This window comes from Tribolium castaneum, chromosome 10, assembly GCF_031307605.1.
Source record: "Tribolium castaneum strain GA2 chromosome 10, icTriCast1.1, whole genome shotgun sequence".
In the NCBI taxonomy this organism is placed as follows: Eukaryota; Metazoa; Arthropoda; class Insecta; order Coleoptera; family Tenebrionidae; genus Tribolium; species Tribolium castaneum.
The window spans coordinates 6,170,089-6,186,005 of record NC_087403.1 but is presented as its reverse complement, the minus strand read 5'-3'; the positions used below and the strand labels follow the sequence as shown (position 1 = coordinate 6,186,005).

The 15,917-nt window shown below is 34.9% G+C and overlaps 3 protein-coding genes and 1 long non-coding RNA gene across 11 annotated transcripts; all 4 read left to right on the top strand.

The window, feature by feature from the left end:
- Positions 1-1,065: 1,065 nt before the first annotated feature.
- CkIIalpha (casein kinase IIalpha) lies at positions 1,066-5,637 on the top strand. Of its 5 annotated transcripts, none has more exons than XM_064359223.1 (8): positions 1,402-1,671; positions 1,729-1,850; positions 1,940-2,211; positions 2,287-2,537; positions 2,591-2,950; positions 3,006-3,154; positions 3,508-3,597; positions 4,451-5,637. In XM_064359223.1, exons 2-8 carry the CDS (start codon positions 1,805-1,807, stop codon positions 4,570-4,572), a joined length of 1,290 nt encoding a protein of 429 aa, XP_064215293.1. In that variant the 5' UTR covers positions 1,402-1,671; positions 1,729-1,804; the 3' UTR covers positions 4,573-5,637. The 5 variants fall into 5 exon arrangements, with proteins under 5 accessions (XP_064215296.1, XP_064215293.1, XP_064215295.1 ...); XM_064359227.1 differs by having other exon boundaries at positions 1,407-1,671; positions 3,508-3,612; XM_064359226.1 differs by lacking the exons at positions 1,402-1,671; positions 1,729-1,850 and adding an exon at positions 1,066-1,298.
- On the top strand, positions 5,632-10,218 carry LOC660799 (uncharacterized protein). Of its 3 annotated transcripts, none has more exons than XM_015980034.2 (5): positions 5,632-5,766; positions 9,066-9,316; positions 9,365-9,497; positions 9,544-9,797; positions 9,953-10,218. In XM_015980034.2, exons 2-5 carry the CDS (start codon positions 9,096-9,098, stop codon positions 10,173-10,175), a joined length of 831 nt encoding a protein of 276 aa, XP_015835520.1. In that variant the 5' UTR covers positions 5,632-5,766; positions 9,066-9,095; the 3' UTR covers positions 10,176-10,218. The 3 variants fall into 3 exon arrangements, with proteins under 3 accessions (XP_015835520.1, XP_015835522.1, XP_064215298.1); XM_015980036.2 differs by lacking the exon at positions 5,632-5,766 and adding an exon at positions 5,825-5,936; XM_064359228.1 differs by lacking the exon at positions 5,632-5,766 and adding an exon at positions 8,508-8,640.
- Positions 10,219-10,580: 362 nt separating this feature from the next.
- LOC660853 (epidermal retinol dehydrogenase 2) lies at positions 10,581-13,557 on the top strand. Its single transcript, XM_008201184.3, has 6 exons — positions 10,581-10,982; positions 12,247-12,406; positions 12,453-12,607; positions 12,657-12,834; positions 12,887-13,257; positions 13,302-13,557. The coding sequence occupies exons 1-6, from the start codon at positions 10,915-10,917 to the stop codon at positions 13,369-13,371; spliced, it is 1,002 nt and encodes a 333-aa protein (XP_008199406.1). The 5' UTR covers positions 10,581-10,914; the 3' UTR covers positions 13,372-13,557.
- Positions 13,558-14,715: 1,158 nt separating this feature from the next.
- On the top strand, positions 14,716-15,917 carry LOC103314657 (uncharacterized). 2 transcript variants are annotated; one of them, XR_001575597.1, is made up of 3 exons: positions 15,376-15,390; positions 15,604-15,765; positions 15,816-15,917. It is a non-coding gene; the product is annotated as an uncharacterized LOC103314657 (long non-coding RNA). The 2 variants fall into 2 exon arrangements; XR_010335562.1 differs by having other exon boundaries at positions 14,716-15,765.

Below are 15,917 nucleotides of genomic sequence, written 5' to 3'. Positions count from 1 at the left end.
TATATATATATATATATATATATATATATATATATATATATATATATTTTTAAATTCTGGCTTTAGATGTGTTAATTTGTAAAATGAAAAATGACCTTGTAGATTTTATTTTACACATTTTGGGAAAATAGATGCCGGGCATTTGCGTTTATTGTGTCAAATGTAAGACTTTATGCATAAAAAAAAAGTTCGCCCCAAATAAAAAAGAAAAATAGTTATTGAAAAGTGACAGTTTATGTCCCAGCCCAAGAAACAATACAAAATAGACTATTTCACTATTTATTGCTTTTTCATTATTATCTAATGCCCGTGACCATGACCGTGTCTCTATTTACCTTGTAAATGCAAATCATTTAGTGTTATGAAAGATTTTCTAAAACTATTAACCGTAATTTCCTAAATAAACTGCAAATTTTGACAATTTGGTTGCAACAGTTCTACGAATTGTGTAAGCTGTCCATTCATATCGGAAAATTTTAGACCCACATAAGCGACCGACCTTACTTCTGCTTTCTTGTAAAAAAAATATGCAAATATCATATTACAATTAGCTCAAAGAATAACATTGACAAATTCAAACCGAGCGCTGAACTTTACCTGATTGCGGCTAAATCAATGAATGAAAAAATAGAACGATATTTTTGAGTTCAAAGTTAAATATACGAGATTACGGTACAGGCGATCGATAATCTGTTTATAATTGGGACGTGATATAAGGGAATATACAGTTACAGGAAGAACACGGGAAATCTTTCTTATTTAAGAAAGCTCGCCGTTATCTATTTGCGCAAGATTGCCTATTCATAGATGAATTGCGAATTGTACAATCTGATTACGACCGCCATCTGTTGCCATATTTTCATTGACGGGGCGATAAGCTAATAAATCGATATTTTCGGAACGTGCCTCATATCGAAGTGAATTTGTGAGTTTTGTGGGTCAAAAAAGTGCAAATTTTGAAAAATTTTCACTTGCCTTAAATACTCCAATTACCTGTTCCAAACTCCGATATCGAACGTAATTATTGATGATTATTGTTTGTTGGTTTAAATTGTGCTTGGTTATCCGTTAGGTGACTTCATTAGATAAAAATATCTTTCGAAACTGGCGCGCAAAATTTAAATTTCTTGAAAATTACGTCAATCCGCTTTTGTCGCGTGCTCTACCGGCGGATTATCGCAATTCCAGCGTTTGCTCGGCGGATAAGTTGGGATTCGTGGCGATAGTTCAGTGCCGTGTGAAGGTGTTTTTTCCGGCGAGTGTTTGAGGCGTTTTCCGGGCAAAAGGGCCAGATTTATGTAAGATTGCTTTTTTGTCGGGGGTGTGCTGTCGGGGCGCGTTGTCTGGCGGGTGGCTGGGGCTTGCCGGGGGCGGCGGGCGGTAGCGGTTTTGGGTGTTGGGCGGCGGCACGCCACTGGTTCTGGCAATGTCGTTTTAGAGGGGTATCCAATATACTGAAATAAGTGGCTCTCTGCTAGCTTCCAATCTAGTCTACCGTGGCGGGATGGAAGTTCCTTCCATCTTGGTTCTGACTCCTTGCTAAGAAGCCGGGTAGTGTTGAGGAAAAAAAACATATATAGAATTTTAGATAAATTGTAAAAGGTTATCGGAGTTGCTATGTGTCGTTTTATCGGATATTTCTATATATAAGTTGTCTACGGAATGAACTAGGTATGGAGTATTTAAGTGTAGCCTTTATCCAGTCTTTCTAAAGTCTAGTACGTACAGGGGAATGGCGTGTGCCTACCTATACAAGGCTATTGACTACTTGACTTACAAAATTTGGAGATTCTGATATGTAGTTATGCTGATTAAATGTTCTAGATTAGCAAAACTGTGCTTTAAACAAGGTAACTTGAGCCAGTATTCATGTTAGCACTCAATAGTCTCTGTCCACGGCCCCTTCTGCATGCCTCTAACGCGCGTTTTTCGTTTCCAGTACCCGTTCAAGGAACTCCTCGAGCTTATGTTCGTTCTTTCGTGAGCAGCCTTGTGCATAATAAAATGGCAGTACCTAGTCGTGCCCGAGTTTATGCCGATGTTAATTCGCACAAACCACGAGAATATTGGGACTACGAAAGCTACGTTGTGGACTGGGGCCAACAGGACGATTACCAGTTGGTCAGGAAGCTAGGAAGAGGGAAATATAGCGAAGTTTTCGAAGCCGTCAATGTTACGAACAATGAGAAATGTGTAGTCAAAATATTAAAGGTATGTAAAGCTCTTAACCCGACACGTCGCGGGCGCGTCATCGGCGGCTGTACTAAAACACGTGTTCGATTTCAGCCAGTGAAGAAGAAGAAAATTAAACGAGAAATCAAGATATTAGAGAATTTACGTGGAGGTACAAATATTATTACTCTTGAGGCTGTTGTGAAAGATCCGGTATCAAGAACACCAGCGCTTATTTTCGAACACGTCAATAACACAGATTTCAAGCAGCTTTACCAAACGCTTACAGACTTCGATATTCGTTACTATTTATATGAGTTGCTCAAAGCTTTGGATTATTGTCACAGTATGGGTATTATGCATAGGTAAATTATTTTTAATTTTTTTCGAACTCTGGCTTTATCAAGCGTTTGTTTAGGGATGTTAAACCACATAATGTAATGATTGATCATGAAAATAGAAAGTTAAGGCTAATTGATTGGGGTTTAGCAGAATTTTATCATCCAGGACAAGAATACAATGTAAGGGTCGCTTCTAGGTACTTTAAAGGACCTGAACTGCTTGTAGACTACCAAATGTATGATTATTCATTAGATATGTGGTCATTGGGATGTATGTTAGCTTCAATGATATTTAGAAAAGAGCCTTTCTTTCATGGCCATGATAATTACGACCAATTAGTCCGTATTGCCAAAGTCCTAGGAACTGAAGAGCTTTTCGAATACCTTGATAAATACCACATAGAACTAGACCCAAGGTTTAACGACATTTTAGGAAGGTTTGTATTTCTCGCCCCAGTTGTCCAATTTATTTAACTTTCGTTGTTCCAACAGACATTCCCGTAAGAGGTGGGAGCGATTCGTGCATAATGAAAACCAGCACCTAGTTTCGGCGGAAGCGTTAGACTTTTTGGATAAACTGTTGCGTTACGATCATCTAGAGCGTCTCACCGCACGTGACGCCATGGATCACTCCTATTTCTGTAAGTAGCTAATTGGAAATTTGATTCGACTTCGTGACCTTAGTCTTTGAATTGAGATAAAATTGAACTTGTTTATTTTGCATTAAAAAATATAAACAAATTTATTTATCACAGCGTTTGGGGAAAATCGATATCAACATCTTGATTAAACCAATTAAAATTTGAAAATTATGTTTGCACTAGTTTAATGAGTTGCCACTTTTTCTGATTGTGGGGTAAATTGGGAAAGTTTATATAATTATATTTCCACATTTATATTTATGCGAGAAACTACTGGCAGCTTGCCACAGCCGCGTTGTTGTGTTAATAATAGTTGGAGTTTTTCGGTGTTTGTAACGAATTATTTGTTTCAGACCCTGTTGTTAAGGAACAGTGCCGCATGATGTCAACAGTATCTTCATCCCCTACTCCACTTACAGGCAATCTGTCTGTTGTAGGAGTAGGTGAGTAGCTACCAGGTAAAGCACTTTGTCATTTCACATCATGCCATACTCTGTTGTAATTAGTCACTACATTTTTATTCATATTTCGATGCTATATTGTATATCGCAGTTTTTCTGAATATGTTTGCAAGTTTTGTGTATTAATTAAACGATTCTTTTGTACCATATTGTTAAAATGCTGTAATTCCGTGTAAGTTATTATTATGTTCACATAGAATTAGTAGCCGAGTTATATATATTTTTAAATTATACTACTAATTCTCTGTTATATTCAATTAATTACATTATGGATTTAAATTAATTTTCTTTAGTTATCTTATTAAGTGTATAGTTTTGAATGATAACAAACCTGTTATTGTACAAAATATTTGACTCAGAACTTGCTGTTGTATATTGTTTTGAACTTGACCAGTCAACAGCTTATTATCATGAGACTGTTTTAAGCTCTCTCTGAGGCGATACACGTAATTTTGCATCACCTGTGTCATACTTTGTGGGTGAAGTGTATGTAATCTTTTTACATAGAGCTAGAGAAACAAGTGTTCAACTTATTTTTATATTGCGTTCGCGAAAGTTTAGAACTACGCCCTCTTGGAGATGTTTAAAACAAACGTCACATTGTAATGAAATAGTTCTTATACGCTGATTAATTTAACTGAAAAATTTATTGTCGATTTACTTTTTCATTGTAATTGTTTTGCAATAAACTGTATAAATAATCTTGACTGAAATTTATTAATTTCGATTTCCTTTACCTTTTGAGCTGTTGAGTGAGGCAAAGATTAGTCACTAGATATTTTTCATTTGTTAATTTAGTTACTGTTGCCGATTTTGACAACCTTTCCTCTTGCAGATGAGCCAGCGTCTCCCGTTGGATCACCGTCGGATATTCCTGGTTCTCCTAAGCTCATTTCAATGCGTTCATCAGCTTTCTTTACTAACCTTGACTCTTCTACAACTCCTACACCTACATGAATTCAGAAATCCTAAACCAAGAGTACCGCGTTTTAGTTACACTTTTTGAGACAATTGTTGAGTTAGAGTGCAGTGCAAATTTTGGGAATATATCACACAACTTTAGTTATATTCTATTTGGGGTCTTATTTTTATCGCAAGATTTTACACTACACTCTTTCGGCCCTAGGGGTATAAATATTATTTTCGAGAATTTAAAGGTGTGCATATTGTAAAGTTTTATAGCATGTTATGAGTCATCTGTGATTATATTAGCAATTTTATGTTTCTGTATATTGTGTGAGTTGTAATTCATTTCTTAATTGTATGCTTAGCTCCAGTAGAAATTCTGATGCTTTATGATCCACGATGCCTAAGTTTGAGATTAACTACTTTACCCTTAGATTGTTAACTAACTGTTCTGCAATAAAATGGTTAACGACAATTAATTTGGAGCAATTTTATTTTACAATTTGCACATTTCATTTGGTCATCCAACAATCAAATTCTAAATATATCTGTTTTATAGAACGCTTATCTAAATATAAGAGTTACTCAACTAGCTTGATAAGCTCATTTCTTCTTACTTTAATCATTCACACGTATCACGGCGTATTTAGTTAAATTGTGTTCCTAATTCACATAACATTTCTAATTTTTTCAATGTAGTTTCTTTAGTAGGTAATTAAAAATGTATACATCAGTTTTCACATTGCTAACATAAGTTGATTAAATAGAAATATCAAAATTCGAAATACCATTACAAAATGTGTATATTGTAAAGTTTTATAAAATGTGTTACTGATTAATCTGTGATTATAGTAGCAATTTTTTACACAAAGTTGTAAATTTCATTTCGCCATCTTTGGTTCCCTAATATATAGCATCGTAAATTTTAGAGAAATTGTGAAATTTGAAGCTTTACAAAATCATTCCAACGTTCTTCAGGCCACTGTGTATATCGTGCTATAAATTAGGCATCTGCAATCTTATTAATTGATTACTTTTATTGACAACCGGATATTTCTGTTTGTAAATATTTTGTAATGTAATATATTAGTGGATTACATATGTGTACATTGAAAACTGTTTTATTGTCGATCCTTGACATCACGAGGAAAAATTTGATTTTTCGTCACACCTTGGTTGCCTGGCAGCAAATAAACATCGCGTATTGTCAGCAGGGTGTTATTGACAGACAACTGATTGGAGCAGGTAATGTGTTAGTTGATTTCATTTGATATGAAAAATCTGCCTAGTTACCAAACATATGTTGCGTGTGAACTTCGCGTGTTGTGACGCCGACTGCTAGGATAGAAAAAGTCTAATCAATCATATATTCCGGATTGATTTCTTTGGTGAATAGAAAGAAAAAAGTCGCATAGGTAAAAGAGTCGAGACACAAAAGAATTCCCGTAGAAAAATCAATAGTTAGAAACTAACTTAAATGGAATCGATGCAATCTATAATGAGAATAGGCAGTTTTCTAACTGGTCAATAAAACTTTGCCAGCGAATTACACGCCGTATTATCGTTAGATTGACGCCTTGCACCTCACGCTACCACCCCTTTACAGTTTTGCTGCAATTCACTATTTTGTTCATGTCTGACCTAGATTTGAGGCAAACGACGGAAGCAATAACGTTCAATGCTTTTTCACTCGAGTAATTACATATACAGAGCTATTTTTGGGACTAATTAAATCATTATAACTGATTACATAAGTATTGGAGCACAGAGATTTTAAAAAAATATATATTTTAAGCAAGACCATGGAACAAAAATTGCAGACTTAATATATATTTGAGACGCTGACTTTATTTTTTCTCAAACTTGTAAGCAAAATATTATGAAATCTACTTTTCGGATTTTGATAAAATTTTTTGATTACATGTCGCTTCCATTTTTTAATAGTTTTTTGTAAACTGTAATCATTTCTACAAGAGCAATAAATAAAAAGTTTACCCTATCGTTCCACTTTAGCTGTTACCATTTTTTTATTTTCCATACGATGTGAGACAAAAAAAACACCAACAGTTAGAATTTTTAAAAGTATATTTAGTGTTTTACTTCAATTTTTTCATACAGCTATGGGTATTTGCTATTTGTAAAAAAGAATCATATTTTATATACTTAAAAATCTTACATATGCTAAAAGAAAAAAAGATTGTTTATTTTGTTACAATTGATGGCTGTTTCAATAAGCCGTGTTCTCTGCAAAATACAGAAAAATTTTACGGACGATACGTCTAAAAACGACTCAGTGACAAAATATTTCGTGACAGCCAAAAAATTCGTGACGGCTTTATAAGAAGTGCAAGTGATTGTCAGTTCATTAATTTTCTTACAGTCGACGATTATTTTGACCAGGAAAATTTGGCAGAAGCAAAAAAATTTTGAAACGCCTATGTTAATTATCATGCATTATTTTCTTAATGTTCTGCTGTAAATTGGATTTAATATGCTTAACGTGTAAATAAAACACCTTAAAACATAATAATTTTATAGAAGCAAAAAAAGTCATTAGAGAGATATGTAGTAAGGATAATAACGTCCCAAATGACAACTTTGTAAATATTTTATGAGAAAAAATAGAGTAAATAAAGGTTGATATGACAAGATAAAGGGCTTATTAATTATTTAAACACAGATAAATGCTATTCATATCAAAATAATCAATAATTCATTAACTGTTTGAATAATAAACCTGAGAGGGCGCCGAAATTGCCATTATAACACCTATATAAGTGCTTTTTAGACAATTTGGTGGCACTATTAATTATACTTAGATGTTGCGGGTGAACTTAATTTAAAATTGCTTTAAAATTAAGTTGGTAACAATAAAAAATGTCTCTATTTTGTTCAGTGTAGCAAGCTTTATTTTGGGATCCGAAATTTAATTATTTAATTAAGAATTTTTAGACCAATGTTTCTTCTGAAACAATGAACTATAGTGTTTGACACGGTTTTTTTATTCAAACAAAACCGAAGAATAAACAAAATTAGGCCGAAATAAGTCATGATTTCTGCGAATGGACAAAACACTTAAGTTTTTTCTATCGAAATTTTTTGTTAAAACTGGTCAAAAAAACACCAAATCGAAAATGGTATTACTTTTATAGTATTTTAGTCAAATTAATTCGTTTTTGAACATGATGCCCATTTATTTTGCAAGATCTTGTCAAAACACACAAAAATAAAATGAAACTGATGCTAAGGACTTTGCCTATTTTACTCGATTTCGTTTGTTTTTGAGCGAAATTTTGTCAAGAAAAAGTTGAAAAATTAGCCGAAAAGAGAGTTACTTTTTTTTTCAAGCTTGTAAACACGTTTTTGAGTTTCTTACCTAAATAAACCGAGCTGAAAAATTGGGTTAAATTTATTAAGAGGTATTTAATACAGAAACACATACCTAATTATTTTCCAAAAATTGTCAAGAGTGAGATAGAAAAGCGTCATAGAATTTAATTAAACTTCAGCTTTGTTCATTAATCGAAAAGCTAGTCCAAGTAAAATGAATTAAATAAAAATCCGCGTTTTCTGTGTTTGTTATCCGGCACACAAAAACTTATTTTGCATCAACCGAATACTTAATTAAATTTGCAAACACATTAACACATTTTATTTTTTTGACCTTCTCTTGAAGAGTCGGCGAAGATTTTGAAAATTGCTTTATTTGCCAATCGTCCCAACCAACCATTTTCAGCAAATTGCCCCCACCCATTAAGAATTTTTGCTTCGCCTCATATGTTCAGCATTTTTTTGAAGTTTGTGAATAAGTTCCAATTAAATTTCAAAGCCTAAACTATTATTACAGTTTTTTATATCTAATTGTATTCAGTGTTTTCAAAAATATTAAAAATAAAAATTGTTTATAATTTTTTTAATTGTTGTTCATTACATGAACTTTACAACGGTTTAATGTTTTTTTTAATTGAACGCAAGGCTATTTACATTGTATATTCAGTAAAAACGCAATTGGAATGTTGCAAGATTTAGACAGTGAACCGTAACAAAATGTTGATGCTCGTTTTTTCAATTTACGAACCTTGTTTTTTTCCACATTTTATATGAAGAAATAAACCTAAGGTTTGATATACTTCTTTTTTATTTTCACTTTAAACAGTGTGGGTATGGACTGGTAAACTCATTTGGTATTTATAGCAATTAAAATAAGTTAGGTGTTAAAGGTGTGGACCGGTTTTAAAATTTCAGTATTGGGAATTGTTTTCATTTATTTTTAGCTGTTCCCAAAATACCGGTAAATCTAGAATTGGCCACTAATTTTTTTCCACAAATGTCTTTCTCGTTTGCCAATATTCCTGTTGGTTTCGCTACCCAGAACGTAATCCAATGTCTCTTATCTGGCTATAAATCGCAGAGAAGATTATCTTTTTTTGCCATCAACGTCGCTCAATATTCTTCCGCATGAAACGACAAAAGCTCCCAATGTTGGAATTTGTTGTTTAAACTTTTTGCAATGACATGTCGGGCAATCATAGTGGATCTTGCAGTTTGATTAAGGGCACAGGAAACTCTTCGAGATGGCTTCAGGAGTTTCCGGGCTAAGCATGCGCGGGGGGCTGTTAGTTATGAAAAGCGTTTCGCTTTTTCTGGCGGGCAACCGGAGTAGTAAAAGAAGCAGCGCCCAACCGGCCGGAAAACCGGCAAAGCCCCGTCGCAAAAAAATGTCGGAGCAAGATATCGCTTACCGGTGTTCGATGAAGATCTTAGAAGCCGCTAAGCGCGACACGCTATTCACGAGGTACCGATTCCGGGCTAATTCCGGGAGCTTTTAACGCGCGAGTTTCAGGAGCGAGATCGAGGCGCTCTACAAAATTTTCCGGAAGTTGGTCACCATCAACAAGACCAAGTCGAGCCAAGGGAAGATGAAAACCAGCGCCAATCCGAGCTCAATTATCGGGAAACCTGCGAACGTGCAAGAAGTACGGTGTGCTATCGAGTGGTGTTTTATTGCTCTGCCCGTTTCAGGGGATCGATCGGATCGTTTTCAGGGAGATTTTGCACAACACGTTCGATATTGTGGCAGAGAATATGCTAATGGACCGGATTTTTTGCGTCTGGGATAAGGCCAATTACGGGCTTATTACGCTCGAGGCCTGGCTGCACGGATTATCCTTGCTTTTGAGAGGCTCCACGGCTAAACAAATCGAATTTTGTTTCGCGGTTTACGACTTAAATGCCGACGGATTTATTACAAAGGACGAAATGTTCCAGCTTTTGCGGTGAGAATAAGTAAACACAGTGTTATTATTGTTTATTAATTACTTGTAATTGTTGACAATCTTGCCATTTATGTTCATTAAGTTTTTACTGCGTATAAATGTGCGCAAATTGGACGCATTACAGGAGAAAGTGGGACGATTTTTTTATTTTTTAGGAATTGTCTAATTAAACATCCACAGGAAGAGGACCCCGATGAGGCCATCAAGGACTTGGTTGACATCGTGATGAGAAAAATGGATAAAGATAAGGACGGGAAAGTGTCACTTGAAGATTTTCAAGCAACGGTGACGGAGGAGCCGTTACTTTTGGAAGCCTTTGGAAAATGTTTGCCTTCAGAACGGTCAAAGAACACATTTTTGTCAACCCTGAAGGCGTAGTCATTGAATAAAAATGCCAAACCAAACCGAGCTTTATTTACCCAGTTTAAATATTCCCGCCCGCTTTTGCCCCGAAAGTCAGTATTTATGGGCACAGAGCAGTTAGAGCTTGCAATACAATTTGAGAAAGCGTTCAAGAGTGACTTCAGGTGTCGTGCGAACAACTCATGTGAGTCTGTAATTTGTATTTTTTCGGAATTATGGGGCGGAAGCGATTAAAGAAACACGCTGTATATCGACGCGAAATTGCCCGTCTTTGCTGAAATTATAGTTATCGGAATAACAAAATGCAATTTATTTAATGAATTTAAAATTAGCTGTGTTTACGAATTGACGAAGCGATTACTTGCTGATAGGGAAAATCAATATTAAATTTTTAGATAAGCGGGGGAGTGGGTGTCCATAAACCCAAAAAAGGAGAGAATCTTGGAAGGAATTTGAGATAAATTGCGAGCGGCACGCACGAATAAATAATCGCTGATAAGCAGTGGGTGACAATTGGACGTACCATCTATTTATTTTGTTGCATGATAAGAGGACGAAAACTGTCCGAACGTTTGGTTCTTTTCGCTAGCATTAGTGCATAATTTTTATAGCGCTTTTATGACTTCATTAATCGCGTTCATATATAAAATATGAAATTATAAACCAACACACACGCTGCTGAGTAGACTAGCCAGCAGGTTTCAGTTGGTGTTTTAACCAACAGACGTTGAACGTGTTCCCTGAAGCGCGAGACATGGTGGAGGTCCACGCCAAATCAAAAATGGGTTTAAATGGAAGCAGTGGCTCTGGGACACAGCCCATGTGAGTAGAACTATTTTCAACTTTTAGTTTAACGAAAATCGTATCAGTCATTAAAAGCACATTAGGAGCGGGCGGTCATTAACTACGCTTTTTGACAATTAACCGCAAATTCATCTAATAGGCCAATTAAACCCGGGATGAAAACTGGAAAAAGGTTTTCCGTGCCACAATGCGAAACCTTGACACCGTGAGCATCCAGTTCTTATTACGTATTGCGTAACATCTTAGGCTTTTATTGTTCCGCTGAATAGAGTACGGATATTGTATTAAGTGTCCCGATATTATTTTCTGTAGCGAAATGAAAGTATAATCAGTGTAATTTCAACAACCTATTGGGCAAAAGTATTGGTAAATTCTCTAAACCAGTTTGATTTTGCATCTAGAGAATGTGAGGTATTACAAAATTATTATGAGTGGAAAAGTAGCGATTCAAAAATAATGTGAATGCGCTTTGTTTATTTACAAAGTGAAGACATCTGTTGTGTTAAAATAATCCCAAAACAAATTTGCTCATTTAAAGAGTCAACAGCAATTTTACAGCCGTGAGGCAAAGAAAAACTGTTTGCTCGGAAAACACAATTTAATTGCTCCCATCACAGTAGCAATATTACACTTTTTATTGTGACACTTGTAATTCGCTTGTTTTGATGGACTTTATTTCTGTTATTAATATTCATTCCTTAATAATTATAGTTATGGAAATCAATTATGTAATTCATTTAAATTCGATTTTTACTCCGCAATTCAGAGTGGCAGGCTCACTTTGGAAATAATTAATTGTAATTCGAGTTCAGACTAATTAGCTGTGTTGTAACAGAGAACAATGCTGCTGTCTTTACTTTGGAATTAGGGGCATATTTATAGTTGTTTTACCGATGTCTGATCAAAACACAAATATTTTTTAAATGTTAATCCATAGTACTTCGTATTGAGGTGAGGTTACTCTCACAAAACTGACTAACCTTTAGCCAAGGCCCAGTCGCAGGCGAAATTCCTCCTGTGATTTTGCGAATCTTGCGGAATTTTTTGAGATAATTGCTTGGACTAAGCTCATGTTATTGAATTAATAATAAACAATCGCGACTCACCTTTTATTAATTTTAAGTGTTTATTACAAAGCATCATTCGACCTTAAATTTCATGTACAACTGGTTTCTGGTTTGCGACTGCGAACGCGTAATTAATATTCTGCAGATTTTTCCACTAATGTTGCTGTGATATAACAAATTTCATGCATCTATGTAATAATTTGTTGCTGTTGCAGAAACCGGAGGAAAAATTTGAGCCAGCAAATCTGGGATGTAGTGCAACTAATTGGGGACGTAGTGTTACTGTGGGTGCTAGTTTTGTACAGTTTGGGGGAGCGTTTCTATAGGTATATAGTGCCAGTGCCGGAACGGCCGGTTAAAGGGGAAATTGTTTTGGTACGTGCGAACATTTGCGGTTTTCTTTGATAAAAAATGTGTTTAGATAACCGGCACCGGCCATGGGATGGGCAAAGAGCTGGCGCTTTTGTACGCCTCAAAGGGCGCTACTGTGGTGGGCTGGGACGTAAACACAAAAAGCAATGAAGAGACTATTTCGGAGATAAATGCCCGCGGTTACCCCAAAGCTTACGCCTATTAGTGAGCCACCAATTCTTGCACTTGTCCCCAAACAAAAATCTATTTCTAGCTGCGACGTCTCAAACAAAGACAGCGTTTTCGAAGTCGCCAAAAAAGTACTAAAAGAGGTCGGGGATGTTTCAATTTTGATCAACAACGCTGGAATAATGCCCACGCATCCGATTCTCGACCAAACGAAAGAAGAGATTGAAAAAACCTTCGCGATCAATGTTTTCGCTCATTTTTGGGTACCCGTCACGGTTTTTCCGCAATGAAATTTCTCTGATTTATTGATTATAGACAATTCAAGCTTTTCTTCCCACTATGAAGAAAAATAACCACGGTCACATTGTAGCTCTGTCTTCCTGTGCCGGTTTGTTCGGCCTTGAGAACTTGGTTCCTTACTGCGGTACCAAGTTTGCCGTTCGTGGCATTATGGAGGCTTTACATGAGGAATTTCGGCAAGAAAAAAATTGCAAAATTGAGACAACTTGTGTATGCCCTTACATGGTCGACACCGGCTTGTGCAAAAAGCCGAAGGTTAGGTTTGAGCGGCTTATGCCGCTTCTGAACCCCAGATATGCTGCAAAATCCATCATGAAAGCGCAGCAGACGCAACAGAAATTGGTGTCGATACCCGGCTATCTGGTCAACTTGAACGATTTTGTTAGGTAGCATTTTCCGTATTTTTTTCAGTGATTAATCGTTTTTGCAGGGTACTACCATTAAAGGCCGGTTTGTACATCAAAGACTTCATCAACTCTGGTGTAGAGTCAGACTTATAATTTTTTCCTGAGGTGGAAGAACAACATTTTTTAGAAAGTACTAACATTTGGTATGACATATGTAGCGAATAAAATTGTGTTATTTATTGGTTTTTATACGTTTATTCGTTTTTTCTAAGGGCTGAATTAATTGTTGAAGTACATAAACTGATGCCAGTTGTATTGTTAATAAAATATTTTGCAATATTTTGAGTTTTTTATTTATACGAACCCAAACGACAATTACGGCGGTTACGCAAATTTTAATGATCATTTTAAGAAACTGATAAACATCTACATCTAATAACCCACTCGGTCATCACGTAAGGTTTTAAGTAAAATTACCTTTAACTGATTGTAGAAAAATTTCGTCATTTTCATCACGTTTCAGTTAGGAACCTTGAACGAAAATACAGTTTTATTTTTAATTATACCAACGGGAATGACATCATCCGGTCTTGTGTAATTGTTGAAACTGACTCAAAAAATACCTAAATTGTACTCAAGAAACTATCATTAGGTGGAATCAAATTAATTCGCATCAAAATCATTGATAATTTTTTAATTGTATTGTTGGTTGCCTATATACGTTTACAGCGCGCGTAAAAAAATAGTCAAATGAGTTAATAAAAATTTTATTAGCATACAATATGTATAGTTTTGCGTTTATTATTGCTGAAGGTTACACAGTAATGTGATTTTAATTGAAAAATTGCAACGACACTGAGATGTTGACGCTGTTGTAAACGCTCATCAGTCATCAGTCATCACAAATATAGAAAAACACGCAAATTTGCTTTAATATAAAGCAAATTAACATTCATTTAAATTGTCAACAAATGATGCAAACTGTTCCAGCGTCAATATTTACTCACAGCGTTAGAAAATCCAATTTTTTGTTAGAAAACTAATATGTTTAAATTAGCCGCAAATTTCGGCAATTGCAAAACAGTAATGACTAATGATTATTATTCATTTTTACTTAAGTAGCGTAATTTAGCGTTCAGATAGGTAATTGTCCGGAAAGCACTTGTTACACCTATGACATACAACTCGTCAAACTATTTGCGTAAGCGTATCGCTTTTGGTTAAACTAAACCATAAACTATAACAAGCCGGAACAAATATTTGCCAGAAAGGTTCACATACGAGAGTTGTGTTAATCAAACAAATTTTTCATCTTACGTTTTGGGTTTTCGTGAGTGAGATTCTAATGAACACAACTTATTTTTTTATTTAATTGACGTAAAACACTGTCTCAGAATTTCGCAACTGGTTTAATAAAACGACAATGTGACGTTTTTCAAACCAAGGATCACCAAAGAAGAATTATTTTGTAGCTTCAGCAATTGGTTTAAACTGAAAACAAATAACAACTAATTAGTTTATCGTTGTAATTATTATGTAGTGATATTAATTGATTTTAATTGGTTATTATGTTCACGAGGCTATTATTATTTTATCAATCCGGGGCTTATTTTTTAGAGTTTTTAATACATTTTCGAAGTGATAAAAGATTTGTTGAGTCATTATTACTCGTAAGCAAATGGTTTTGTTGCAAAGGTGATTGAAGAGTAGTTGACCTTTTCTTCAGAAAATTAAGTCAATTATTATTTGTAGAACACGACAAAATTAGGCGAAAAATGTAGCTTGTTGTAATTAAAAATGTTACAATAGAGGTTACGAGCATTAAATGTAATTATAAAATGTTAGAAACTTAATATATGGACCCGACGTCCGTGAAATAAATGTCATTGTATTTTTTATATTTTACGCATCATTTATGTTGTTACAATTGACTGTGTACAATAGTTTCCAATAAAATCGGTTTAAATAAATGATGAGTGTTTTTTATTGAAATGTTTTCCTATTTTTGGAAACCTCAAGGTGAACACATCTGAGGCAGCAAGAGGTCAATCGTTGCAACACAGTTCTATCAAGGTATCCCCGCTAAAAAATAATAAATCTGAATTAAGGAAACTAAACCGCACGGAAATCGAACATTTAAATGATTGCATGTGAAGTAACAGCGATTTTAAGGTAAAGTGTGGCAATAGTGAGTGAACAACTAGCCCAAAATACCCACCTGAAACTTGACTAATTGATTGCATTTTCCTGTATTTCGGTGCAAATTAGCATTAATTTGCATTGAATGTGGGTGTTTTAATTTACCAAAACTCAGGGGAGAGATGAATGCATTGGGAATTTGATAAATTTTCTACGAAGTGGGGATAATACAAATTAGTTTTATAGACTCTTCTAACCTCGTGTGTTGTGGTCCACTGTCATGAACATAATACACTCAACCTTGTCGCTCTCTTAAGAATATTTGTTTGTTTAACAAAAGTGACTAATCCGAAATGACCATTTACGGCAAGTTAGTGCAAATAATATTAGTGAATTATTTTAAGTGAAGTAAGTGCCGGTTTTAGTGATACTTTGAGTTAAAAACGCTTCTGTTTCAGGAAGATGTGTTCGGGTGCTGTGAACATCCCAATTAAATCTCCATATTTTTAATTATTAATTAAGTATGAATTTATTTTTGTAAATAAAGTTTATTAACTTAA